Source organism: Urocampus carinirostris, chromosome 11 (genome assembly GCF_059441175.1).
Source record: "Urocampus carinirostris isolate Australia breed hairy pipefish chromosome 11, RoL_Ucar_1.0, whole genome shotgun sequence".
NCBI classification, from domain to species: Eukaryota; Metazoa; Chordata; class Actinopteri; order Syngnathiformes; family Syngnathidae; genus Urocampus; species Urocampus carinirostris.
The window spans coordinates 19,239,148-19,266,384 of record NC_142359.1 but is presented as its reverse complement, the minus strand read 5'-3'; the positions used below and the strand labels follow the sequence as shown (position 1 = coordinate 19,266,384).

General features: G+C 40.9%; 2 protein-coding genes across 3 annotated transcripts in view; one reads left to right on the top strand and one right to left on the bottom strand.

Moving 5' to 3' along the window:
- Window positions 1-514: 514 nt before the first annotated feature.
- Window positions 515-11,544, top strand: hmgb2b (high mobility group box 2b). The gene is made up of 5 exons (XM_088347032.1): window positions 515-704; window positions 5,811-5,969; window positions 6,046-6,197; window positions 9,493-9,667; window positions 10,826-11,544. Exons 2-5 carry the CDS (start codon window positions 5,820-5,822, stop codon window positions 10,949-10,951), a joined length of 603 nt encoding a protein of 200 aa, XP_088203158.1. The 5' UTR covers window positions 515-704; window positions 5,811-5,819; the 3' UTR covers window positions 10,952-11,544.
- Window positions 11,545-13,545: 2,001 nt separating this feature from the next.
- Window positions 13,546-27,237, bottom strand: part of LOC148356672 (phosphatidylinositol 4,5-bisphosphate 3-kinase catalytic subunit alpha isoform-like) — a 33,763-nt gene continuing 20,071 nt past the window's right edge. For both annotated transcript variants that reach the window (XM_088346882.1, XM_088346883.1), the window contains exons 19-28: window positions 27,042-27,141; window positions 26,893-26,964; window positions 26,714-26,820; window positions 23,665-23,786; window positions 21,895-21,973; window positions 21,655-21,825; window positions 19,451-19,568; window positions 17,188-17,339; window positions 16,976-17,124; window positions 13,546-15,307 (exon numbers count right to left, since the gene is read on the bottom strand). In XM_088346882.1, the coding sequence (XP_088203008.1) occupies window positions 15,183-15,307; window positions 16,976-17,124; window positions 17,188-17,339; window positions 19,451-19,568; window positions 21,655-21,825; window positions 21,895-21,973; window positions 23,665-23,786; window positions 26,714-26,820; window positions 26,893-26,964; window positions 27,042-27,141 (1,195 nt within the window). In that variant the 3' untranslated portion in view covers window positions 13,546-15,182. The remainder of the gene's footprint in view (window positions 15,308-16,975; window positions 17,125-17,187; window positions 17,340-19,450; window positions 19,569-21,654; window positions 21,826-21,894; window positions 21,974-23,664; window positions 23,787-26,713; window positions 26,821-26,892; window positions 26,965-27,041; window positions 27,142-27,237) is intronic.

Here is a 27,237-nt window from a genome sequence, read left to right as displayed (position 1 = left end):
GCACCGGATTATAAGGCGCACAGTCAGCTTTTTTTTTTTAAAAATCCGATTTTATGTGCGCCTTATAGTGCGGAAAATACGGTGTACATATATATATATATATATATATATATATATACATATATTGTTTTAAATGTATTTCTATTTCTTCTCTCTTTTTTTAATTCATAGTTCATAAAATTGTGTATGTTTTCAAGTCAATGTGTAGTAAATTTGAATGGAACAGTGAATTTGCTGATTGATGCAGAAATAACTCTTAAAAAAGGGAAAAATATTCCTATCGGCGCCATTTTACCAAACAAAACAACGCACCGTAATGTGCTACCACCGTCATGCTTTTACTGGCATTTACTATAACCAATCGCGTGGCGCTATTCACTTACTCCGCCTTATTAAAAGAAGAATGTCCTCCCCGCGAAAAGACCCAAGCCAATCATATACGTCTACTGCTCTGAGCTCCACCCACGTATCCTCCCATCTGGTTGGGAAGAAGCGACGTGGGGGGCGTGTCCAAGGGGCGGGACCAGCCCTCATCTCGACCCAGTTTGAAAGTGAACGGACGATCCAGTCTCCGCTCCAGCCATCAGACGTCAACAATAGCCCGACTTGTCAACAATAAAAGAAAAAAGAAAGAAAAAATATATAATTTTAGAAAAAAACCCGGTCCCGAGTGTGCTTCAGCCTGTCGCCGGCCCTCCTAACGAGTGAGTACAGCCGGCCATCTTGTATGGGACGCGGGTTTAAAAAAAAAAAAAAAAAAGCTGGGGCACGGATCCCCCCCATTCAGCTCCGCTATAGTAAATAAATAATGAAATAAATCAATAAACATAAAGTGCATCGCAGCGGATAAAGTGTATTTGTGCAGGGCTGCAAAATGTGCGTGCCCTGCGGCGACTCCTTCAGACGCGTTTGCGGTGATCAAGAAACGCCCATTTTGAGGCACACTAAACACCAGTAAATAGTCTACGCCGCTCCGGTGTTCTACCCACTATCCAGAGTATAGCCGTACCCCTAAGGTTGAAAATGCGCAGCCTCGTCGCAACGGGGAGTCTTATTTCCATTGCAAAGTCTTAAGTATCCCTCCGTTAAGAAACAAGAAATCCGACATTGTTTTATTTTCCGTGCGCCTTTGTGCTCCGAAACGGCCCCGTTGTGACGTCTTGTAGGGGGATGGGAGGCTCGCTCCGCAGAGGGCGGGAAGCAAATGGTGGCTCATTGTTCTGATAGCCAGGCTAAGCTAACCGTTGCTAACGGCTCGTCTTCCCACAAGCATCCATTCATTCATCCAGCAGCCGACGCTTTATTTTGGTCCCCACCCACCATGAACCAGACTTGGGTTCATTGGTCTCTGAAGCCTGCGCCGTTTCTCTCGGACCCGGGACTTTCGTGCTCTTCCCTGAAGAACCCCAACCGAGGAGAAAATGGATCCCCAACGGTTCTTTGTTAGTGGCCGGAGGATGGGCTAAGACGCGGCCCCAAATTTGAGCGTTTATGTTGCGAAAGTTTATCATCATATAGATTCCCCCATCCTCCTCTATCTATTAGCTTTACATTTTTTTAATTCAACACGGAAAGTCATTTTTTTTTTCATAATTTTACAATTTTATTTATAAATGTGACATTTGACTTACCGCGTGCCGATCCATCTAATTGGATCGTATTGGCATGTCAAAAGATTTGCATAAAAGTAAAGTTTTCACAATATATGTAAACCCAGAAAAGGGGAGCTGGCCAGTTTGAAAAAAAATCTCTTTCCTGGGACACATTTAAAGTCAAGTCATTGTTTGTGTGTCCCTTAATTATATAAAGCATCAGGGCTACAAAAACCATCATTATAACATTTCCTGATCTGGCACATACATGAGTGCAAGGAAAAACTGGGAAAAAAAAAACAGAATGAGGAAAATAAAGAAACCTGGAAGGGGTTGCACATGAGGTAATCCCTCTTCCAGGATGACCAAGCTGCAATGGATGTTGAAAGGGCATCAACAAACAATACACAGACATCATCAATATGAGATATATGTAAATGGTGTGCATTTATATAGTGCTTTTCAAGTCTATGAAGACCTCCCGAAGCGCTTTACAATGTGCTTCACACTAACTAACCGATAGCAGCGTCAGCCATGCAAGGCAACTACCTGCTTTAGGGGGCATTAAGATTCAGTGTCTTGCCCAAGGACACTTCGGCATATTACACGGACTAGCTGGGAGTCGAACCTGCGCCTTTTTGATCCCAAGTGCTTTACCTCCTGAGCCAATGCTGCCCCAAATTGTTTAGCAGTGTAAGGGTTTTTTACTTTCAGGACCTAGATTTGCACCTCAGCTCAGTGAAAATCAAAACGTTGAACAGTTAACAAACATTTGATCCGTTGCTCAAAATGATGATAACAAAGAATGCATGCAGGTGGCAGATCAGTCATAAATCCATAACAAATACATTCAGTGAGATATGGTTGGTGATCTTTCTTCCTCAATGAGTCTCACCTTGACGAAAGTCATTCAGTCATGTCTTTGCCGAATTGAACACAACCGCAGTTGTTATTACTGGGTAGTTTCGAACGGTCCCGTCACCTGGAAGTGTATCCCATCACCAGGTAGCGGTGATGGGATAAGCGGGCAGAGCCAGCACAAGTACCAGCGAATGCCCAAGGTGTGAAGCAAGAATGTCCAGTTGACAGCAGTAGGTTCTAGATTAGGGCGTACATGAGGTCCATTAGCCGTTACAATGGCTAGAAATGCTTGCACCATGCAGCAACCGGGCTCATCCTCCTTCATAACTCATAAGCTATTGAATATAAGTGGTTCTTAAGCCTAGATTTAAACGCTTCCACTGAGGTTCAAGATAGAGGGCAAGGCATTCCACAGCAACGAGGCCGGAATGTAAGACAATCTCGAATCTGCGGGTTTCTTCTTGGCTCTTGGAATCACTAGTTGACTCGCGTTTTCAGCGCGAAGGCTCCAGTCAGGAACATTGGGGGAAATTAAATCAGAAATATATGAGGGGGGGAACCCCCATGCAAAATTGGACCATAAAATTACATCTAAGACAGCCAGACAGTTACTGTGTTTTCTGGACTATTAGGTGCACCTAAAAACCCCAAATGTAGCAGTAATGTTGACAAAGTTCATCATCACATACAATTTTGCAATTACTAGATTTTATTAATTTTCTCTCAAATCTAAAAAAAATTTTACAATTTTATTTATTTTTTAATAAATGTTACGTTAGATTGCCCACCCCACAGACCCAAGGGGCTGCCAATGGGATAGTTTTGGAAATGTCTAAAGATATGCAAAAACGTAAAATTTTCACCCAGAAAAGGAGTTGACCTGTTAGGTAAAATCTTACTTGGGGCACACTAATAGACAATTTATAGATGCTATTCTTCTTTTTTCTTCTCACTAATGATTAAAGGCATGGACAAAGTCCTAAAGTTCGAAAAATCCCTACAACCAACCTTTGAGTAATATTTCCATAATTTTGTTTTATTTAAAATCTATCGCAGAAACCTATTTAACCTATTTTGCTGGTATACATTGAACTAGGATGCAAGTCCCCTGTTATAATTATATTGAAAATGATTGAGAAACACAATTTATTATCGCCCCACTAAAAAAATAAAATAAAGAGAAACCATATAAATTGACAAGAATAGCACCACTAGACCACTAGCCTTACACGTGACATAAAAATGAGATTTTATCTAATTTCGAGAAAAAAAATCAGATTTTGCGTTTATTTCTATCCTTCAGGACGACTTTCTGTTTTCCCTTTTCGCTAATATTCGTTTCTGGCAAACAGTGTGATAATAAGATCAAATCGAATACCTTTTCTTGTGTTATCTATACCTCTAGCGGTCAGATCTCGGCGACCTGGGTTCCATACCCGTTGCATACAATATTTTTCGGCTTATCTATCATTACACGAATAAAAATGAAAATAAAAGTGCCTTATACTCTGGTGCGCCTTATTATGTGGTTAATAAGTCCTAGTATTTGCCATTTGGACCAGATAGACCGAATGTTACCTCTAAGAAAACTGAAATTTACAAGCTGTCCCAAAAAATGTCTACACACTTTTACTTTAAATAGCCGATAAACATTTTCTTCTATTTCCGATTTTGTTTTGGTGTAAGAATGGCTTGTGCAAAAAACTAAACATTCTGGAATTTTGAAAATGAAGCTGCCAAGCTGTATTAGGGCATCTGTGTTTGGAACCCCTTTCACTCCAGCTTTATTTTCACATTCTCACAATGTTTTCAGAACTTTTTACCAGTACAAATTTAAGCCCAGTATCCGCCATTTTGGGAGACTGTTGTTGGGTTTTTTTCTGGCGATTACGCTTTGTTTGTCTAAAAGATTAGCAACACAAACGTAAACATTACATAAAGGCTCAAAAGTAAAACATGATGTGACATGAAGCGACAAAATGGTGGTTTCTGTTGGAAACACAAATACAAATGTCACTTGTCCGTGGACATTTCCAAGCTTAATGAAAGTATTGTGGGTTTTGTTTAACATCAGTTCAACATTAATAAACAGAATATTCAGGTTTTTGTTGTTGTTGTTGAGGTACTCCCTTCTATATATGGGTCAGTTAGTATTATTTAGCACCTCTAGTGGTAATGAAAGAACATCTCTCATCTCATTAGCTGCACCGCTTATCCTTGAGTAGGGTCGCGGGGGTGCTGGAGCCCATCCCAGCAATCATCGGGCAGTGGGCAGGGGACACCCTGAACTGGTTGCCAGCCAGTTGCAGGGCACACAGGGACAGACAACTCGCTCACTCATTCACACCTAGGGACAATTTGGACCAGCCAATCCACCTGAAATGCATGTCTTTAGAATGTGGGAGGAAACCGGAGTGCCCAGAGGAAACCAACGCAAGCACGGGGAGAACGTACAAACTCCGCACAGGAAGTCCGGTAGCTGGATTTGGACCCACACAGGAGGTTCCCAAGACCTTAGAACTGTGCCGCACACGCGCTAACCACTGCGCCACTGTGCTGCCCATGAGAAAAAACATAAAATTGATTTAAACAATCGGCAAAAAACATTTACTATGAAAAAAGTGCATTTTGCAAAAAATACTCGTAGGTTGAGAAATTTTCATTTATTCCTTTCTGCTACTGGTACCTAAAGACCAAAAACCTCATGGAAGGCTCTGCAAAAAAAAATGGTGTTGTTTGGTCAGTTTGAGTCTCTTTAGTTTGTTTTCTTCCTTGTGTCATTTATGTGACACCAAACTAAACTACCAAAAAAGGACCGTGACCACAGGGGACGTCCTGTTGAGTCTTTAACTCTCTTCTCTGGATGGTGAAAACTGCAACAGTACAAATAAATGCATCGAGACCATGTGCCAATAAGTTTTCGAAAAATAAGGCACATACATTTTATATCTGTCAGAATTATTTCAAGATATAGTTGTTTATACATCATATAAACACTTTTAGAAACATACGGCGTTTTCCTTTTCATCCTTCAACATGGATTGGACAAGCCATTGTCTGGGTCTTTGTCCTGGCGGAACAAGAGGTGACGCGGGAAACCTGAAGGAGTATTATTTCGCTACGCTTTTCAACCTAAAACTCAAACACTGAAGATATATGTAAAACTTCATATTTAGCCCTGTGCTATATCTTAAACACAGTGAATTATTTATTAAAGATACACAATTTCCTTATTGTCAACACAGGACTCGTTTTTGGTTGCACGTCACAAAAATGGACATCTAGTTGTCATATAACACGCACTGTCCCTCTGATCAAGATGGCGGGGAAGAGTTCAAGCCCTGTGTCACGTTTCAGGTCGCCACGATGATGCGAAAGGATGTGAACAAGCCCAAAGGCAAGACGTCGGCGTACGCTTTCTTTGTGCAGACGTGTCGAGAGGAGCATCGCAAAAAGAACCCAGAGCAGTCAGTTAACTTTGCAGAGTTCTCCAAGAAGTGCTCAGAGCGATGGAAGGTAAGCTCCCGGGGAAAGGGAGAAATTTTGGTCTGGGGTATTCTTAAATAGGAGGTGACCATGGTTCTCCTGACAGGGTTTGTCTCCAAGTGATAAGAAGTGTTTTGAGGACATGGCCAAGGCAGACAAAGTGCGCTACAACAGAGAGATGAGAGACTACGTCCCCCCCAAAGGCTTCGGAAAGAGGGGTCGCAAAAGGAAAGACCCCAACGCGCCTAAGCGGCCCCCGTAAGTCCCGGTTAGGATTCGCACTACCGTTCAAAAGTTTGGGGTCGCTTAGAAATGTTCTTGTTTTTGAAGGAAACAAACTGTTTTTTTCATGAAGACATAATGAAACTAATCAGAAATACACCCTATACCTTGTTAATGTCTGGTTTTAAATGCTATATCTAAGTAGATCTACAGAGGCCAATTTCCAGCAACTAGCACTCCAGTGTTTGAATGAACTGAAATGTAATCTACAGGGATCAGAATTTTCCGCGGATCCGCGGATTTCCGCTGTTTTTGAACCCCAAAGGCATTCCGACTTTTTCACTTTTTCTCTTGCGTTGCAAACAAATTCAAAATCCGACTGTCTCACTCTTTCCTTTATTGCTCTGGCGCACCCTGGCGGCCGTTAGAAAAATTGGCCGCATTGTTGCTCAAGCTGCAGGGACTGAACTGCATTTGAACTTATCTTGCAGTATTTACAAAAAAATCAGTTATGTGGGCAAATTATTTTAATCTTCTAAAAATGTTACTTAAATGATAAATATAAGCATGGCTTTGGACAAGTAAATTGCCTAAAACCCAGGAGCTTGGGGGGGGGGGGGGGTGGCGCCGCCCTGCTTTATTCCTGGACGCTGGCTATTTCAGCTGAAAATGAAAATCTCCATTCTGATCCCTGAATCTACATTGCCATGTGACGTAGTGCGATTTTGTAATCGTATAACACTGCAGGTTTATAGACAGAAAACCCAAACAAAGCTCATCAGAAGAGGGCGCTGTTTACCTAATTTTCACTTCTTAATCAGCCTGTGAAATTTACCTAAAATCTCAATCCAAGACGTACCAAGGTAAACTGAATGCTATTGGTGAACCGTTTGGAGAACATGGATAGTTATTGTCTCTTTTCAAAGGTAACACTGTGAAGTGTTGTCCCAAACTGAAATAATAACTGCAAGTGCTACTAACATGAGCAATCTAAGTTGTAACACACAGAAATTGTAGACTTTTATTCCCACCTGAATTTTCTTTCGCAATGACATAACTGCAAAAAAGTGTAGCATGGGCATCTTAGTTGGAAAACAGCTGAGAGAAATGCATGAAGCCTTACCTAGTCCCAGATCCAATTTGACCACAATTTCAAAAAACGAAACATTAATGTTTTGCTCATTTTTCTAAGGGTTGGTCTAGGAGTTTTCAAAAGTGGCTATTTGGAGACTCGGAAAGGACGAGTGAGTGACTGGTGACATCATACAGACACCTCTTTGCTTCTCAACAGTTTGACTGATCGCAGGCGGGTTAAAGAATGTCAATGGTTTTAAGCCTTAGATGCGTAAGCTGGATCAAAAATGACCCCATGTGTTGTTATTCTTCAAGAAATTTCAAAATAAAAAAAGTTGTAATACTGTCCTATTCTAGGTATTCCTCATAAAACATGCCTATGACATGATGCCATTAGTATTTTTTCCCCCACTAATTATCGACCCCACTCATGGAAGAGTTTGTGAACTGGTAGGACTTGCATCCAAGGATTCACTCCTCACCCCCAAAGAAAACTAGCACGAAAAATGCACTTTCCTTTTAAAATCAAAAATTGCATCAAAATTGCAATAGTAGACTGAAAAATCGCAATTAGGTTTTTTTTTCCCCAAATCCCCAACGCTATTAGAATACTGCTAATAGTTCTTATTGCGTTAGAAGACTAATGTATAATTAGGAGACCTTTGTGCAATCACGTTAACACAGCACAAAACTGTTTAACTGGTTTGAGAAGCTATATAATAATAATAATTTCCTTGTATTGTCATTCTGTGTAACAATGTACACAGAACGAAATGTCGATTGCACCTGACCTGTTGTAGCGAGCCGATGCAGCCGCAGCCAACAGAGGGCGCCGCCGACCACTTTTTAAGTCTTAGGAATGACTCGGCCGGGGCGCGAACCACCGACCTCCCAGTCTCAAAGCGGGCGCCTTACCATCTAGGCTACTGAGCTACTTAGCTGGTTAACCTAGCTTACTATGAGCTTTGTGAGTGAGTATCTGGAGAGTCACATTTGCGGTTGTGTTTAAACTTTGAGAATGGCTAGAAACTTTCGTGTGAAACCTCACACTCTAATATGGTTCTAAGAAATTATAGCTATTCCATGTGAGAAATTGCCTATAAACTGAAGATCTCTTGTAACAGCGTGTACTACTCCCTTCAGAGGACAACACAAACAGGCTCTTACAATGGTAGAAAGAGAAGTGGGAATAGAGGTAAGAGCTTACCTCTCCTCCTCCCGGGTTCTCGCGAATAGATTATGAAATTTCGGGTTTGCTTTGGGCTCAGTCCTGCAAATCAAGTTAATTGGTTGGGCTCAGGTTGGGTTTGGCTTTAATACCTATGGGCTGGATCCTTTAGGAACAATCTTACTTCTTAGTGGGAAGCAAAACCAAGCAATAGGACAAATACTTTAGAGTCATCAAATAGACACCATACATCAGCTTATCTAGCAGGTCTGTTCAATAGTACCCTCAAAATGGTAAATGGTCCGCATTTACATAGCGCTTTTCAAGTAGACGTCCCAAAGCGCTTTATAATGTGCTTCACACTTACCCATTCACAATCACACTCACACACCAATAGCGGTTACAGCAACCTGCTTATCGGGGGCATTAGAGGTTCAGTGTCTGACTCAAGGACATTTGGACATTTTACCATGTGATTTCCAATTGTAATTTTTTTATTTTTTTATTTTTTAAACAAGTTTATTGTTATTCCATGAGAGTGAGATGGAAATTAGAAACTACTGTCTCACGAGCTGCAACATGAAAAATAATGATTTGACCAAAGTTCAAACTAAAGAAAAAGGCTTAAAGATATTGGCCTTTTTAGCGAAATTTAGGATGCACCTAAAATAACTCAAAGCTTCACAGGTTAACTTCATTTGAAGTGTTTCTCTTTGTACTACAATATGTTTAGAGTAGGTGGATTTAAGTTTTCCTACAGTAATTTTTGTAAATCCCCAAAATTGTCAACCGTTTATCACACCATTGTCAACATCTACAGTTAAGAGGCAACTCTGAGATGCTGGCTTTCAGAGCAGAGTGGCAAAGACAAAGCCATATCTGAGACCGGCCAGCAAAAGGAAGAGCTTCACTTGGGCAAAAGAACACAGACATTAAGCAACTCATTCGATAATGAAAAGTGTGACTTTTTTTGGAAAACACAAAACTGTCTGGGTGACCCCAAAGTTTGGAACTGTTGTATAAATCAGCCTTTCCCTCCCAACACAAGCCGGCAACTACCCTGAGCCTACAATTGCATGTCCCTCGTAGGTCTGCGTTCTTCGTCTTCTGCAGCGAGTACCGTCCAAGCGTGAAGCAGCAGTACCCTGGCCTCTCCATAGGCGATTGTGCCAAAAAGTTGGGCGAGATGTGGAGCAAGTTGTCGCAGTCAGACAAGCTTCCATACGAAGAGAAGGCGCAGAAACTCCGGGAAAAATATGACCGGGTGAGGAAATCCTTGTCACGCACCACTTCAATAACGTTTCCTGTTCTATGTGTAGCATAGTTAGTTATCCGTCACGGAAATTTGTGTTTTTAAGCTTTGGAAACTCCGTATTAAATGTGTCAATGTTGATTGAATTCTGTAAAATTTCAGCATTTGTATGAAATAATGAGAATAGAAATTTATTTTTACCAGTCACAGCAAAATAAATAAATCAGAACACTCTTAGTTGGCTTGTCAGCTCTACAAAGGACTCTGGTTTCTGGTTGGGAGTCAAAACACTAAAGTGCGATACAGACGCTGCCCTCCTTACGAAAGAGATTCCGGACGATCGTTCGTTAGTAGAATGTGTTTGTAAGTCGTTACAGTGCTATATTTTGTATGTTTAAGGTTTATATAAGTATGTTTAAGGCTTGTATTGGTTTGTAGTAAAAAATAAACATTTCATAAAATAATATGCTATATAAAGATAAATAAAGTTGAGTTGAACTTACTTTTGGAAGATGAGCTTAGAAAGTTAGGCGACGTCCTCCTTTGTAGTAGAAAGTGGCCGAAAAACAGTGATCTAACCATTTTCTCAACCGCATCAAGCTTTCTTATTCCACGTTCATTTTAAAAGAAACTGCTCGCCTCTTCTTTACACTTTACACCAACCATATTGATTGGATGCACGAGATATTAAACAATAATAATGTCAAAGTTCTTAGCGCGCTGGAGATACAGTACACATTGTTATGATTACACACGAAGCAAGAAGTAGAAGCCGGATTTCTTCTTCGGGATGAATGCTGGGTGACCTCTCACAGCGCCACACGGCGGGAAGAAGCATTACAACACAGAATCTCACTTAGAGCAATGTCCGGATATTTTTCGACATCCCAAAAAATAGTCGTAAGTAGGGAAGCATCTGTACAAATATATGAACGTTATAAGTCTTAGATATGACTTGGCCGAGGCTTGAACCTGTGACTTCCCATTCCCGGGGCGGGCACCCAACCCTAAATCCACCGCGCCGGTCTTAATTGTGCATGTTTCGGCTTGCGCGACCTATACTCCAGAGCGACTTATAGTCCCGAAAATATGGTAGCTTTGTCGTTTTTTTGTTCCTTTGCAATAAACAGCGATTGACTCTGTTACCCCATTCTACGTCTTCCCCCCCAGGATATGGTAGCGTATCGAGGAGGCGTCTCGTACGCCAGGAACCCCGGTTCATCCGCTCAGGGTGTCGAGGAAGAAGAGGACGAGGAAGGAGAGGAAGAAGATGAAGAGGAGGAGGATGACGAGTAGGGGATCCCGCTGTCGTGTTTTCGTGCGAGTGGTTTTATGTGTGAGAGGGCGAGGCCACGTGAGAGCGGCGGGTTGAAGTCTGAACATTCACATTTTAGTTTTTTATTTCCGATTTTTAGACGTCTCCGAGCTGCTGATTGGCTTATAGAGTGGCAGGGACGGAGCTTCACAAGAGGCTTGGTAATGGCCAATCAAAGGCACTTGTGTCGCAACAGTGACAGCAACTATAGGCCAATGCCTTTTAAAAAAAAATAAAAAAATAAATGTAATTACTTGATATCTCAAAGCACCTTGCTTCTTGTGCAGTGTGTCCCAGATGCGCCACGAAACGCAAACTCTGGATGAGTGACTGAGTGTGTACGGTGACGTTCCAGTTCCATTATGATATCCCCCTTCACCGCCAAAACTGTTGCCATGGTAATCCTGTACACCAGCCCCCCTCCCCTCGACTGTGCTTATTTGTATGTTGCCATGGAGAACCTGGACTCTTCATTGATATGTTTTTATTTCCCAGTTTTATTTTGAAATTGTTTTTTAATCTTCACTGTCGACGTAGAAACAACTTTTATAATAAAAGAAGAGAGGAAAATGCACTCAAGTTTTTGCTTTTTTTTTCCTTTCTCCCCCTTTCAGATAAACTTTATTGTTGCAGGTGTCACTTGCTGACTATAGTACAATTGAGTACTCTGGGTAAAAAGTCACAATGGGGAAGTCATACTGTACAAAAAGGTCAACACTATATAATAAGGCGCAAAGCGGGTCCGGAATGAGGGTAAGAAAGATCAAATTCTTCACCAAGCATAATGTATAAGTGTCAAACTCAATATATTTTATGCAGAATTTGTACGGGTGCTTGAAATCCTTGAAAACGCTTGAATTTAATTTTGTGTTTCCAAGGATTGAATAGTGCTTGAATTTTGTGTGACGTGCTTGTAAATGTTGCCATGTTTCTGGAAAAATGACGCCAACACTGCTCTCTTTATTTTGAATCACGTAAAAAATTAAAGTAGGGTTTCCCAGTGGTACATTTTTATAGGAAGAACTTCCTGCAACTGAAAATGTTAGCTACATATTACATATATCATACTCACCCAACACCTATATCTCAAAAATGCTTACACACTACTGTTCGGACCCACAAATATATTCGTGATTGACTAACAATCTTAAGAATCATGTCTTGATAAATGCACATGCAAGATAAAAAAAACGTATTTATAAATCCCGCTGATATTTGTCTATCTGCAAAAGAAATCTTTCAGAGTGGATTTCTTCTGGAGAAATTGGAAAACTGTCTTTAAAGTCCTTAATAAGTTCTTGAATTTGGCTATGAAAAAGGTGTACGAAACCATGAGACAACACTGAGAGGAGCACAAGAGGAAAATGAGCTACATCGCATCATAGCCATGACTTGAAGTTTTCAATATGTCCACTGGATGTCGCCAAAGCCAGGCTGGACTCGCATAGCACCCACCCATCCATCCATTATCTTACGCTTATCTGGGGTTAGGTGACGGGGGCAGCAGCCTTAACAGGGAAGCCAAGACGTCTTTATCCCCAACCACCTCCTCCAGCTCATCTAATGGGATCTCGAGGCGTCCCCAGGGCGGCCTAGAGACATATTCTCTCCAGTGTGTCCTGGGTCGTCCCCGGGGCCTCCTGCCGGTGGGACATGCTCGGAACACCTCCAGAGGAAGGCGTCCAGGAGGCGTCCTTATCAGATGCCTGAGCTACCTCAACTGGCTCCTCTCAATGCGGAGGAGCAGTGGCTCTATACAGAGTCCCTCCCGGATGACTGAGCTGCTCACCTTATCTCTGAGGCAAAACCCAGCCACCCAGCGGGGGAAACTCGTTTTAGCCACTTGTATCCGGGATCGTATTCTTTTGGTCGTAACGCACAGTTCATGACCATAGCACCCAAGCTGTATTTGCTGACTGCAGTTATCAACCTAAAACATTTATGTGTTATTTTACTTTAAATAATAGTCATTGGCGCGCTGTTTAAGGCAATATGAACAATACAAAGTAAAAAAAAAAATGGCACAGGTACTTCCATCTTCCTCTATGCTTGCAGTACAGTACTGGAAAAGAAAATCCAGGCCATGGAAATTTGAGACATCAGCTACTTAGCGCATGTGACAAATCAGTGCACAACACCATCAGAGGGAACCTTGTACCCTACAAAGAACTATTGAAAACTGCACAGACGGAAACTTTAGTGGTATGGTCATGTCACAGGATCATCAGGACTGGCCATGGTCATTCTCCAGGGCACAGTCCAAGGGGGCAGGAGGAGAGGAAGACCCCAAAAGAAGTGGGCCGACAACATTAAGGAATGGACTGGTGCCAACTTTGCAGGCCAGGAACTGTCAACAGTGGAGAAAGCTGTCCAGAGTTGTGTCTTCATCGGTGCCCCAATGAGCAATGGGGTTAGGGGATCTGTGAACCTGATGTATATAGATAGATTATTAGCTTGCTCTTTAACTATCACCTTTAATGCTCGCACAAAGAAGGAGCAATGATGCTCTGATGGATGGTCTATGATCAGAGACAGTGAGCTTCAAAAAAATAAAATAAGAAACAATAATAACCACTTCCACTTTAAAATCTTATTTTTATTCATTTATTTTGCAAAAGTCACACTTAGTCTTCCCGAGGTACGGTTACACAGTGCATATGTCACGTTACACGCAGGGGACCAAAACAACACAATGACTCCATCATCACACAGTCATTCTCCGAAAACAATTCATCATCAATTAGAAATACTGTCGCAGCAGAGAACTACCGCCAAATCTAAAACAGGTATCCCCAGCCGACAAGTATTTTGCTTACTTTGTACTTTGTACTGTGTGCTTACTTTACCCGCAGCGAATGCGTCTGCTGACCTTTAAACAATTACATTTCTGTTTTTGAAACAGGAGGAAATAGAATCATATACATGGCACTGCTTTAACAATTGACCAAAGGGTTTAAAACCTACAACAAAAAGACCCGTTTTCGATAAAAATATAGTCCGTATAAGTCAGTTGAACTTCCTTATATCTATCGGTGCAGGTGTCTCAAACTTGCGGCCCTCAGGGTTCTAGTTTGAGGCTCCTGCCTTAATACAAAAGAAAAAGAAACAGTGTGTATGATTTGACCAGCAGATGTCGCTGTATTCTGTCGTGCAACCAGAGATGAGTGCTACAAAGCACAAACGAGAATACAAACTGGACTCTCAAAGTGACCGTAAAGGACCATTTAACTTCTCTTTTTTTCTTGCCTAGCCTTTTGTAAAGAAAAGATAGGAAAAAAGTAAAGGTAGGAAAAATGAAAAAGAAGGGAAAGAATCAAGAGAGAAAATAAAGTAGTAAAGAGGAAAAAAAGAGAAAAGGGTGAAAAGACGGGGGAAAAAAAAGAAATTAAGGGTTGAATGAAAGGAAGACTAAAGTAAAGAATGAAGACAAGAATATACAAAGAAAAATAACGGGGTAAAGGAAGAGTGAAGAAAAAAGAAAAGGAGTACACTGATTTCAGCTCCCTCGAGGTGAGTCTTATGTTATGTCAAATAAATACACATTTCTTCAAAAAAATTCATGTCTTTTTTGCTGATTATTTCAATCAATATTCCTTTTTTTTTTTTAAACGATATTACATTTTTTTACCACTAGGAGGCCCTGAATAACACACACTGTCCTTTTGAGTTCTGCCCGAGTGGATAATGGCTTAATTTATTAATGATTGATTTATTGTCATATTTATTCTTAATGTTTTCATTTATTTTTAAATCTTATTTTCTATAAGGTTTTGTCTTTAAAAAACGATATTTGAGAACAGTTTTTATGAAAAGTTTATTGTGGAAAACCCAATTTGGTCCAAACTATCTCCGGCTGCCCCCAAGTAAACTGAATTTAAGAACACCATGAGTGAAAAAAAACAACTGAAAATGCGTTGTGTTTTTGGTTATTTGATTGTATTTTCAAAAACGGCAATAAACAAAAATCACACAAACCCTTAATAATCGCCTTCCTATATACCAGGGCTGATTGTCCGAACGTTTTTATTGCATTTTAAAAAAAAAATCTTCCTTACAGGAGCTGGTCAAAGTTTGTTTCAACTGTATGCTACAACAGCAGCTCAACCGGTTCAACAATAGCACCAAAGAAGGGGGAAGACGCCTTTGGCATTCTCGGACCCGCGACCCTGAGATTGGCGTTGCCGTGACAACGCGGTAGTTCATGTGCATCGGTCAGTGTTCGTTGGGCATGTGTCGGATGGTGTGGAAAATCCAGTCCATTTTGGTGCTCCATCCTCCGTGATGAGCGTCATTCATCTGCTTGCTAAAGTATTCCAGCGCCTCTTGCTGGCTTTTCTCTGGACCCAAAAAGTTTGTTCGTTAGATAGATAGATAGATACTTTATTCATCACCGCAGGGAAATTCACATTTCCAGCAGCATCCCTTCGCTGAGAACAATAATAAAGCAAAAGGAATACAATATACAAATACCCAATGTGACGTGCTAATAACCACTGTAGCGTGTTGTATAGAGTATTTAAATAGTGCTACATAAAATACACACTGCAATAAAACTACGGTAATACGCAATGTAGGGGGTGTGGTTTAATGTGGGCCTTTACTCCGCCGGGTAGAGTTAAAGAGCCTCATGGCATGAGGAAGAAAAGATCTCTTCAGTCTGTCCGTGGTACAAGACAGTGACAGCAGTCTATGAAAAGCTGTAGATGCTTTTGCGGAAAGCGGTTTACATTTATGGTACCGTAGACCCGCGGGATACAAAATTAATGAGTTGAAGGTGGGGATGACAAAAAAATTGCTGTATAGTTAAGTGCAGAGGTGGATAGTAGCGGAGTACGTTTAGTCTGTTACATTTACTTGGGTAAGTTTTGGGAAATGTTGTACTTCTAGGAGTATTTTTGAATCCTTATACTTTTACTTGAGTAAATGTGTGAAGAAAAAACTTTACTTTTACTAAGCAACATTAGACAACACTGAAGTCGCTACAGACGCTCCCCAAATGATGAACATTCGACTCACGAAAAACGTGAGATACAAACATTTTTTTCGGGATGTCGAAAAATATCCGGATATTACTGTAAGTTTGTATTGTGCCCCTTTTTCTGAACACAAGACATTACTGTAGTGCTTCTTTCTGCCACTACCGGCATGTGGCGCTGTGAGAGGTCACCCAGCCTCCACCCGAAGAAGAAATCCGGCTTCCTCCGCCTAGCTCATGTGTTTAATATCTCGTGCATCCATTCAATATGGTTGGGGTAAAGTGTAAAGAAGAGGAGAGCCATTTTATTTGAAATCAAAGTGAAATAAGAAAGCTTGATGCATTTGAGAAAATGTTTTTTTTCAGCCACTCTCAAACACAACTGTCTTTGGAATGTAGGAGGAAACCAGAGTACCCGGAGAAAACCCACACAGGCATGGGGGGAACATGCAAACTCCACAAGGGGGAGCCTGCGGATGCTGAACTTGAACCCTGAACCTCCACACTGAGGGTCTGAATGCTAACCACCCAGCTGCCGTGCCACCCTAAATATATCAATTTTATTTATAAAGCACTTTTTAGGCAAAAAGTTGCCACACAAAGTGCGGTATAAAAACATTTAGCATACAACAAATAAGTAAAACCCCCCAAAACCACCCCTGTCAAATCCCCCTTACAAGAACCCAAAACAATTCATACACATCCACACAATTAGAGAAACTCAATATTGAATAATATTTTGCCTAGGTTGGTCAAGCTGTTTTACGTTCGTGTGCAACTTAGACCGCAACATATTGACGTGCAGGCAGACACAGGCAGAAAAGGGGCGGGGGGACTGTTTAGCCAATCAGAATGCAGAACATGATCAAAATATGAAAACTATTGCAAGGATTACTGTAGCGGAGAAAATGCCGTAATGATGGGATTTTTTTTACATCGTAACGTAAAAACATCGTAGGGCGAGGAAGACGGATCCCGTAGGTCTACCGTACTTACCGGTGAGTGTACGAAAGCATTTCATTTTTCTTACCCAGTGCCAGGGTTTTCCTCAGGTAGGCGATGTCATCGAAGCTCTGCAATTCAGGCATCCCGCATCCGAGCAGCAGCGAGAACAAGTTGATAAAAAGGCTGGCGTGTTGGCGAATAGCTAGGTAAGCTTTGTAGCACATTTCCTGGAACCTGGCGTTAAAATGGGAGAATAAGAAATACGCCTGGACAGAGCGGAATAAATCAACACCAAACCTGTCAAATTCTTTTGTCTTTGTTGACTCCTGGACTCCTTTACTGATGACGATTAAAAAGTCTTGCGTGAGGACAAAAGGGACGCGCTCCCTCTTGTAGCCAAACTTCTTCTTCTTGTGGTCCAAGAAGTGACCAAAGTCAATGTGGAAGAGCTGTTGGGAAAGCCACTGGTCAGCAACGTTACCAAGGAATTGCCTTCCTGAAACGCGATTACTTTTCTCGGTAAGTACTGAAACGCATTTTTGATAACATTTTGTACCTCTACTGCTGTTATTTACATGGTGTGTTACTGCTTCATAACGCTACTTATTAAATGGTTGTGTATTGAATGGTCTTTTTGGGGTCCTTGGACCTTCAGTTCCAAATATTATAAACATATCACTCTCTTCAGGTGTTGTTCCAGCGGCTTTTAAGTCTGCTGTTATCAAACCTAAACTGAAACGACCCAACCTTGACCCAGAAAGCTTATGGATTACAGACCTGAGGCAAACCTACCGTTTTTTTCTAAAGTACTTGAAAAAGTTGTGGCACAGCAACTGAATGATTTTATATCTGAGAATAATCTTTTTGAATCCATGCAATCAGGATTCAGGGCTAGCCCGGGTGGAAAAATGGATGATCTACTGGCAATGGACTCCGGGGTTTCATCACTGTTGCTGCTGCTGGACCTTCGTGCTGCCTTTGACACTGTGGACCATAATATCTTACTAGACCGGCTGGAAAAATTGATTGGTATCTCGGAAATCGTCCTATTATGGTTCAGATCCTACCTCTCAGAAAGGACGCATTGTGTTAAATGCGGTGAAATGACATCTGAGCCCTTTAATGTTACCTGTGGTGTTCCACAGGGTTTAGTACTTGGCCCCCTTATTTTCAGCATTTAGATAGACAGATAGATAGATAGATAGATAGATAGATACTTTATTCGTCCCCACAGGGAAATTCACATTTCCAGCAGCATCCCTGAGCTGAGAACAATACAATAATAAAGCAAAGAGAATACAATATACAAATACCCAGTGTGACGTGCAAATGCCCACTGTAACGTGTTATATAGAATATCTAAATAGTGCTACACAGAATACATATTGCAATAAAATTCGGTAATATGCAATGTAGGGGTGTGGTTTAATGTGGGCTTTTACTCTGCCGGGTAGAGTTAAAGAGCCTCATGGCATGAGGAAGAAAATATCTCTTCAGTCTGTCCGGAGTATATGCTTCCATTAGGTGATATTATTCGCAAGTATGATATCAGTTTGCTACACTCAACTATATCTTCAGATGGAGGAATCTGCCCCACTAAATTGTGGAAATTTCATGCATGGACTTGCTCCCTCATGCCGTTCTGATTTAATTTCCCCCTATGTTCCGGTCCGGAGCCTTTGCTTTGAAAATGCTGTTCTACTATTAATCCCAAGAGCCAACAAGAGATCCGCAGGTTCGAGCGTGTTCTCCATTCAGGGCTTAGTGTTGTGGAATTCGCTGCCCCGCGAGATTCGATCTGCAACCTCAGTGGAAATGTTTAAATCTATATTTTATGTTGACAATATCTGTGAATTGTTTGTTATTGCAACATCCATATCAGCCTTGTAATTCTGGAAGGGGGATTACCTCATGTGCGGTCCCTTCTCAAGCTTTCTACATTTTCCTCATGTTGAGGTTATGAGCTTTTCCTTGCCCTCATATAGGTTTTAGATCGGATAGTGTTTCACAAATAGCATTCATGTCAACAAAACGCTCTGGACAAATGAAAGCACCAAAAGGCAGAAGAAGATGCTTTCTATCGGTAACAAATATGGACTTCGCGACCTGCAAAACATGATCTGGAGCCACATGCGGGTCTCTGGTGTTTTTTTCAGAAAGGGTTGATAACGGAAAAATATTTGGTTTCAGTCGGACAGAACTGGAAGGTAGATGCAGTTTTCCATAACGACCACACGATGGCAGAAAAGTATCAAAGTAAAGTAAAAGGGCGTGTTCTTAATCCATACAGTTGTGCAATGAAGTGGCAATATTATTTAAAAAAATAAGCTATTTGTAAAAACAACACCTCTATAGTACAGTACTTTTATTTGTGAAATAAATACATGACCCTGTAAACTGGGTTTGTTCTCAAGTAATAAATAGATATAAGAAGGTTTGTATTTTGCGGGTTTTGTCCATTGCGGGACGTTTTTGTAACGCAACGAGGGATTACTGGACTGTTTTTCGGTAACTGCTTGTCAAGAGGGTCATCTTTAAATGCGGGAGCGGGGCGACTCACCTGTCCGTTCTCTTTCACCATAATGTTGGAATTGTGGCGGTCACCGATTCCCAGGATGAACGTGGCTACGCAGTAGCCAGCACATGACCTGGTGAACAAGTCTATGGCACGATCATACCTGAAAGAGATAGGTTAACCGTGATTACAATAGTTGCCTCACACACTGTGACCAAGCTGCGTCACCGATTTAACAAAGTCCAGTGGTGGGCCGTCAGGGCCTGAAAGGCCTTCTATCCTGGTCTAAAAATATCTGTTTGTCATATTTTGTCCGTGAATACTTAAATGATTCCAAAATGTCTGTCAGCTTCCTTCCATAGTTAAGCACTTACCTAATCACATTTAAAATGTCACTTCTTGCTTCGGGTCTGAAAACTACATGAAGGCCTTCACAATCAGTTTTGCAGGCCCTTTACATAAAATAAGTGTCGAAAATGTATTGCTTTAACCAATAAGATCTTGAGTTGGCAAGATCAGGGCCTTCTAGCTGGCATAGGAAAATGTCAGCGTTTTCACTTACGTACTACGATTGGCTTGGGGTTGGTAATGCACAAAGTGATGGTGCCATCCACCGTTAAACTTTAAGAGGACAGCTGCACAAGCAAATATATTGTGTTGATTTAGCTCCCGTGTTATTTTTCGATTGTTCTTTTCGATTGTTCTCGATTGTTCTCAGCTCAGGGATGCTGCTGGAAATGTGAATTTCCCTTCGGGGATGAACAAAGTATCTATCTATCTATCTATCTATCTATCTATCTATCTATCTATCTATCTATCTATCTATCTATCTATCTATCTATCTATCTATCTATCTATCTATCTATCTATCTATCTATCTATCTATCTATCTATCTATCTATCTATCTATCTATCTATCTAATAATAGTTTTGTAAACGCACGATGGCTGAAAGAGTAGAATGAATGGGTGTTTGCAGATTTACTGTCGAAGCCATTTTCAAGATAGGGCTTTTTAAGAAAAGCTGGACATCAGTAAGAAAGGTTGGACAACTCCAAAGCTAGCAAGCCTGTCACAACCGGGGCAGGCAGGAACTTTCATTCGCTGGATGCGATAAAAGCGGATCATGTGATGTCATTATATATTGTCCATGAATACTAATTAATACTAAATCATTACAAATTGTTTGTCAGCTACGTTTCATCGCTTTCCCCTCTGGTGGTGCTGCTTCCAGATGTGCTTAACCAATCTTATTTCTCCCATTACTTGTTGCGAGGGTCAGAAATCTCTACAGATGTTTTACAATCAATTCTGCAGTCCCTGTAGCATAAAATAAGTGTCGATAAACCTTTTGGTTTAGCCAAATGGAATTTCGAGTTGGCGGGCAACCCCCTTGAAAAACGAGGGATGACTGTACTGTTTTTTGGTAACTGATTGTCAGAGCTGGCATGTTAAAGGGCGGGAGCAGGGAGACTCACCTGTTGCCCCTTCTAGCTGGCCTAGGGAAATGTCAGCAGTTTTACAAACTTTGATTGGAAGTATCACAATGAAAAGTGAGGAAAAATGTCCAAGTGACCAATGCTTCTGTAAAACAGACATTTTCACCCCTAAAATGAATAAGAACCTATGCCAGAAATATGACAGGACAGGCTTGACTTTCAGCATTAGCTTTGATGACAATAGAAAATAACTTCTGGATGGAACTGAAAGGCACAGATAATCTGTATGAAAGAGTAATTCAAATCCTCTCAAGGAAAGAAAGGAGGATGGATTGAAATAAATATTTGATGAGTAAAATGGGGCTATATTCCTACATAACGGTAATATTACAATTTTATAAGGATATTGATTCATTTTTACGTGTCATAGCTGTAGCTTAAGTAAATGTTTTATAGCCATAAACTAGTTATTGGGGGTTGGATTGATTCTAACATATTACTACTTAAGGCCTTGGTGTGAAATGCATGGCCCGCCACTGGTCGCAGCTGTAGCTACATCAAAGGTTTTATAGCCATAAACTAGTTATTGGGGGTTTGATTGATTCTAACATATTACTACTTAAGGCCTTGGTGTGAAATGCATGGCCCGCCACTGGTCGCAGCTGTAGCTACATCAAAGGTTTTATAGCCATAAACTAGTTATTGAGGGTTGGATTGATTCAGACGTAGCGCTACAGAAGGCCAAGGCGTAAAATGCACGGCCCGCCACTGCCAAAATCTTACTTATGGAAACAAAAAGACACATATTGACCCTTCCCCACGGTTCTTCTCCTTAATCCAGTGGTGCAAAGTGTTGGAGTTAAACTGCAGCGCCCCCTTCAGGCCTCCTTTGCACTGAATCTGCATGATGGTGAAACTGCTCTTCACGACCTCGATGAGGCCAACGCAGTCACCGATCGACAAACATCCGTAAGGCAGCATGCTAAAAACAACATACAAAGTGTCAAGAATGTGGCAAAGGGTGTCTGCTATTCTTTTCGTGGTGCCTCACCGCAGGTCCAGGCCTTGGTTTTGCCAAATATTTTCCATGATCTTGATGATTTGGAGTGTAAGCATGTCCTGCCGTAGATCTGCAAAACACACAGTAGTTATATACTCTCATTATGTTACGCATTACAATGGTATACGTTCCTGGAACGCTATTATCTAAAAACATAGTGGAATAATGTTGATCCATTCCCTGTAGTGTGGCATATTTATGTTTACCTGCAAAGTACAACTGGTCAGGCTGGATTCTTTTAGGCCTGATCTTCCTTCTAAACCGAATTCTGTTATGGCAACGCCATCGTACGAGGCTGCTGAATTCCTCCTAATAAAGATATTCTCTCTACCGTATATACAGTGGAACCTCGGTTCTCGACCATAATCCGTTCCAGAACCCTGTTCGAAAACCGATTTGGTCGATCACTGAAAATCGTTTTTCCCATTAAAAGTAATGTAAAATCATATTAATCCGTTCCAACACCCTGAATGTTTTACATAAACAAAGGTAACCCAGGCTAATCGTACGTTCGCGTTATCGTAATCTTCCGTACGAAAGCTTACGCTAACATGAACGTGTAAAAATAAAAAAGGATTATGAATAGGATTTCTTACCTTTGTGGTGGACGGTGGGGAGAGAAAAATCATCAAAAGTTTTTCAACCTCTTCCAAAACTTGCGGCAGTTGCTTGCTTATAGCGCTAACTTCCTTAGCCGCATCACTCGATTTCACAGCCTCCTTATTCTTTACTATCGTACTGATAGTAGATTTAGCCATGCTGTATTCACTAGCAAGATCGGAAATTCGTACACCTCTTTCATATTTAGCTATTATGTCTTTCTTAAAGGCAATAGTTTTACGAACAACTTGTCTTTTATCACCTGTCCTGCTTGCACCGACCTACTTCGGAGGCATAATTATGGGCTAAAACACCCGCACGCCGCTCAGCATCGCACCCTAGCATACCGGCGTTCGAACTCCGATTTTTTTGACCGAACAGCGAAGCAAGAATTTCTCGAAATTTTTGGTCGAACACCGATTTGTCCGAACTGAGAGGTGTTCGAAAACCGAGGTTCCACTGTACTCAAATTTAAGCAGAATTTACTATAAAATAAAATACCGAAATCAGGGGGGCAGCTTATATGTGCATGTTACAACCGTAACACCCTAAGAACGCCGGATCTTGGGAAGCTAAGCCTGTTTAGTACTTGGATGGGAGACCGCATGGATGCTGTAAATCAGTCATTTTGCGCACGCTCTGCTGCGACAGAAATGACTGTACCCCCTGTACAGAAGGGGAAAATGAATTTCCTTAAGGGGACCAAATAATTTGAGTAAGACTTTTGGCTGTGTGTCACGAGTAGCGAATGGCAAGCAGCGATTGGGGCGTGGCTTATACAGGAACAACAAACCAATGGGAAATCAATGAGGCAGAATGGTAAATGTGTTCTGAATTTTGGTCTTTTTGTTTGAAAAATTACTTTTGCAACACACTATACTTAGAGGAAAAAAAGAAACTGGCTTGGACAGTACCCAGAAATGGAGAAGGACATCTTTGAGTGATTTGAATTCGAGAGACGAAAAGGATATGGAGTGTTTAGGCAAAGTGTTTTTTGCAAGCTCTCAAAATTGCACAAGCAAAGAGTTATGAAAGATTTACTGCTTCCAAAGGTTAGTGTACACATTTTATTATATTTCTTTTCTTATGTGGCTATTTTAAAGAAGTTTCAGGGGGTTGGCTTATATATGAGTATATACCGTAATGCAGTGCAAAACATACCGTCACCATTTTTGAAGATAATCTCATTGTTGGTGAAGAGGAGTTCGGACATGATGTCCGGGTTTTCCCAGTTCAGCCACAGTGGACGCTTCGCCGATGACATTATCCTGCACTCCTCCAACCTGTCAACATATGTCCAGTAAAGGTTAGACTGAATTATTTCATTTGCCATTGGACACCATAACACAATCAAACATTTCACAGAATCACGAACAGCCGCTCACCTCAACATCAATGTCAATAAAACCAAATAAATATGGTTCAACAGGCCGCCTAAAAACCCCAACATCGTAAACACACAGTTAAATCAGAGGATACCTTCAAATACTTGGGAGTAACACTGGACAACACACTGACCACTGAATCAACACACTATGGACATCCCAAAAATGAGTCCAGACTGTCATCTGTACACTCAAAGAACTATATGTTCACCTCACCTTCTGTAACTACTGTTCCAAAGCATTGTTCAACCCACCCTCATGAACTGCTTCACAAGTTTTTTTCATTTTGTTCTCTGTCAAGAACTGGGCCATACTCAAATGCATCAGAAACACAGCATCTAAAATTATCAGCCAACACACTCCCAACCTGTCAGAGTTAAATAACAGGTCGTTCATTTGACTGGCAAGCACTGACGGGGGAACGTGAACTTGGTTGAAACGCCCGAAAGGAATGACTCATATAAGGGAAATTATGGTTTAAATGTGCCTTTTATACTCTTGTATTTTTATATACTCTTAGACTCCTATACTTTTGTACTCTTATATTTTTATATTTTTATACGTTTATATTTTTATAGTATGCTCAATAAGTGTGTGGTTTAACAATTCTACTTGGTGTTCAGAGGCAAGCGCCTTCTAGGTCAAAAGATGGCCTTGCCTCCCACATTTCTTTCTTCTTACAGGGACACATTGTGTTTACAAAGTTTCAGTTTTGGGAGAGCTTGCTTCCCACATTCCAAGTCATCTTTATTGCTCATTTATTATACTCGCACGCCATCTAGCGACCAACATTATACAATGCATTTAAATATGTGATTCCTGTCTAATCCAATCAGATTCATTTCCTGTGTTTATATAAACCAATCCGATGTGTAGTTTCCATCTTGTGTTTTCCAATAAATGAGCCTCCTAAAAAGGAGGAGCGTGAGTCCTTCCTGATACGATCCTGGAAACACGCACCTCTGATGTAAGGGGCTATCAAAAACCTAAATCCCCAAATCAGAGTGTGTTTTTTTTTCATTCTACTGCAATCTCAAGTTTTAACCTTGACAACTGATTGGAGCGCAGACTGCCGCCATTGAGATCTTGCTTCAAGGCTGAGATATATCGGCCAATAGCCTCACTGAACAGACACCCTTATTCAAGAACACCATGATCAAGCTGAGGTCATCTGAGCAGCAAAAAGAGGTGGAAGTGGGGGCTCGGCATAGGGGCTCACTTGGACTCGTCGGGCCCTCGTAGCTTGATCTTTTGGTACAGTTCCAGTCCCATTTAATAATTCCTAGGGAAAATGCCTATGTGTCTCAGATTTTACACATTGTATTGTTGTTGGGTGGTGAGAAGGAGAAGGGTGTGGAAAAGAAATGGTGTAACGCTGTATATATCGGGATTCAAACAATGTGATCATTTTAAATGGATTAACAAATTATTGTATAATGATGTAAGATATGATCATTTGATATATGATTGATAGAAGAAACGTCCACATTTATTTTGGGGACGGGTCTCTTATAAGCTTTTGGCTTCAACCTGTCAACCTTTTTCTTCCTATTCAGGTGATTTGTTAATTTTGTGACGTGATAAATGTTGTGACATAATTGAAAAGAAGAAAATATACTTAGAATTGTCTTTATTGCCATTGATATCAACGTTGTGAAACATTGCATGCAACGAGATTAGACAGGAAATACAAATCTAAATACTATAGTCCAGAATATCCCTCACCCACAACACAAATATTTCATCCTGCTACTGTCAGGGCGCAGCTACAGAATAATAAGATTTAGGAGGGCCCACCTTGGAAAAAGCCTGATCCCCTCTGCTATTACCTTTCCAAACAACAGGCCCCGCTGACCCATCAAATCAGTCTGCCCTCCTTGTCCCACTGTCATGTGTGTCTTTCATTCTGTTTTGTTTTCTCTTGATTTATTTTGTGTGTAACGTAATGTAATATCTGTTGTTCCCCTCAGTACAGTCCATGAAGTGAAATTCCCGAAGTGGACCAACAAATTAACATACCTGTCAACCAGTACGGTTTTGCCATACAAAGTACGTTTATTATGCATTTTGAGACGTGTGCGACGTACAAGAAAATCTGTACGGAAAAACGCAAATTTGTCAATAATGGGTACCATCCGGTATACACCGACTATCACGAAACGGCAAATCAATAAAGTCAAATGAGCCTCTATCTCGGTATCTTTTTTTCGTTGCAAACGAAGCGAGCGGTTTGATGTAGTGAAAGGAAGTCCGTCTCTTTTTAGAGAACCGGCTTTTTCGGCTCAACTCATTAAAGAGAGCCGGCTCTCAAACGGCTCACTTGCTATGATGCATTCTATTATGAATTATTATGTTGTATGAAGAAGTTAAGAAAAAAATGAAGTATAAAAGGAGAAAATGAAAAAAGAGAGGTTTGTGGTTATCCCTTTAATCAGTATATTACCAACAATAATTGAATGCAGAAAATGAATTAGTGATTTGAATAAGAAAACATATTATTCTACTTAATTATATTTGCATGTATTTTTTCCTTCTACAGTGAACGTCCAAGCGACTTCATTTTTGAACTTTTTTTTATAATAAACCTCATTCATGTCGAGCAACTCAGGATCTCACAACAAAATGTTAATTAACAATATATATGATATAACGAAACACATGTACAATATAACATGTTAAACTACATAAACAAACAGGTTTGAAAAAAAATATATGGTTTAAGATTATTTTGTATTTTGTAAGGGAAAATACCACAGTTTGTAAGGGCATGGAGCCCTCCAGGTTGACAGGTATGAATTAAATCTAATAAATTTAAAGCTTATTACCTGAGGTGTCCGAGCTGATGCACAGGGTTTAAAGGAGAAACAAATCCTTGCAGAGCTTCCATGTAATCTGGACGAGACATGTGCTCAACCAGGAACTTCATCTGAGTCTAACAATCAATGAAAACATTCAATAGGGCGAAGAATCAAACTCAAAGACATATCTTGCTTCGGTTGCTTACTTTCTGGGTTTCGTCCTTCTTTTCCTGTTTCAGGGTATCCGTGAGATTCACCAGTTTATCCATGGCCTCCACCTGAATGCACAGCCGCACGTAACATTTTGTACGATCAACCGATCAGGGACAAAGTCGTGACGGAAGAGGCTTCTCACTTGTCGATTGATGTGTTTGAGGTACATGCCACAAGCTCTGCAGAAGGCCTCTAGCAGCAGGCCGAAGCGACGCGACACAGTCTTGTTGTGCATCTCTGACCTACACACAGCATTTGGACCAATTTCAAGCTTTCATGCTTTAACCTTCAAAGTAAAGCCCGTATTTCAGGGGAGTCGGACTCATTTTAGCTCAGGG

Bases quoted from the DNA above. Each gene is read 5' to 3' on its own strand.
- hmgb2b (XM_088347032.1), top strand. From the start codon at position 5,820: ATGATGCGAAAGGATGTGAACAAGCCCAAAGGCAAGACGTCGGCGTAC. The intron at 5,970-6,045 runs GTAAGCTCCCGG...TTCTCCTGACAG, and splicing joins AGTGCTCAGAGCGATGGAAG to GGTTTGTCTCCAAGTGATAA. The intron at 6,198-9,492 runs GTAAGTCCCGGT...TGTCCCTCGTAG, and splicing joins AACGCGCCTAAGCGGCCCCC to GTCTGCGTTCTTCGTCTTCT.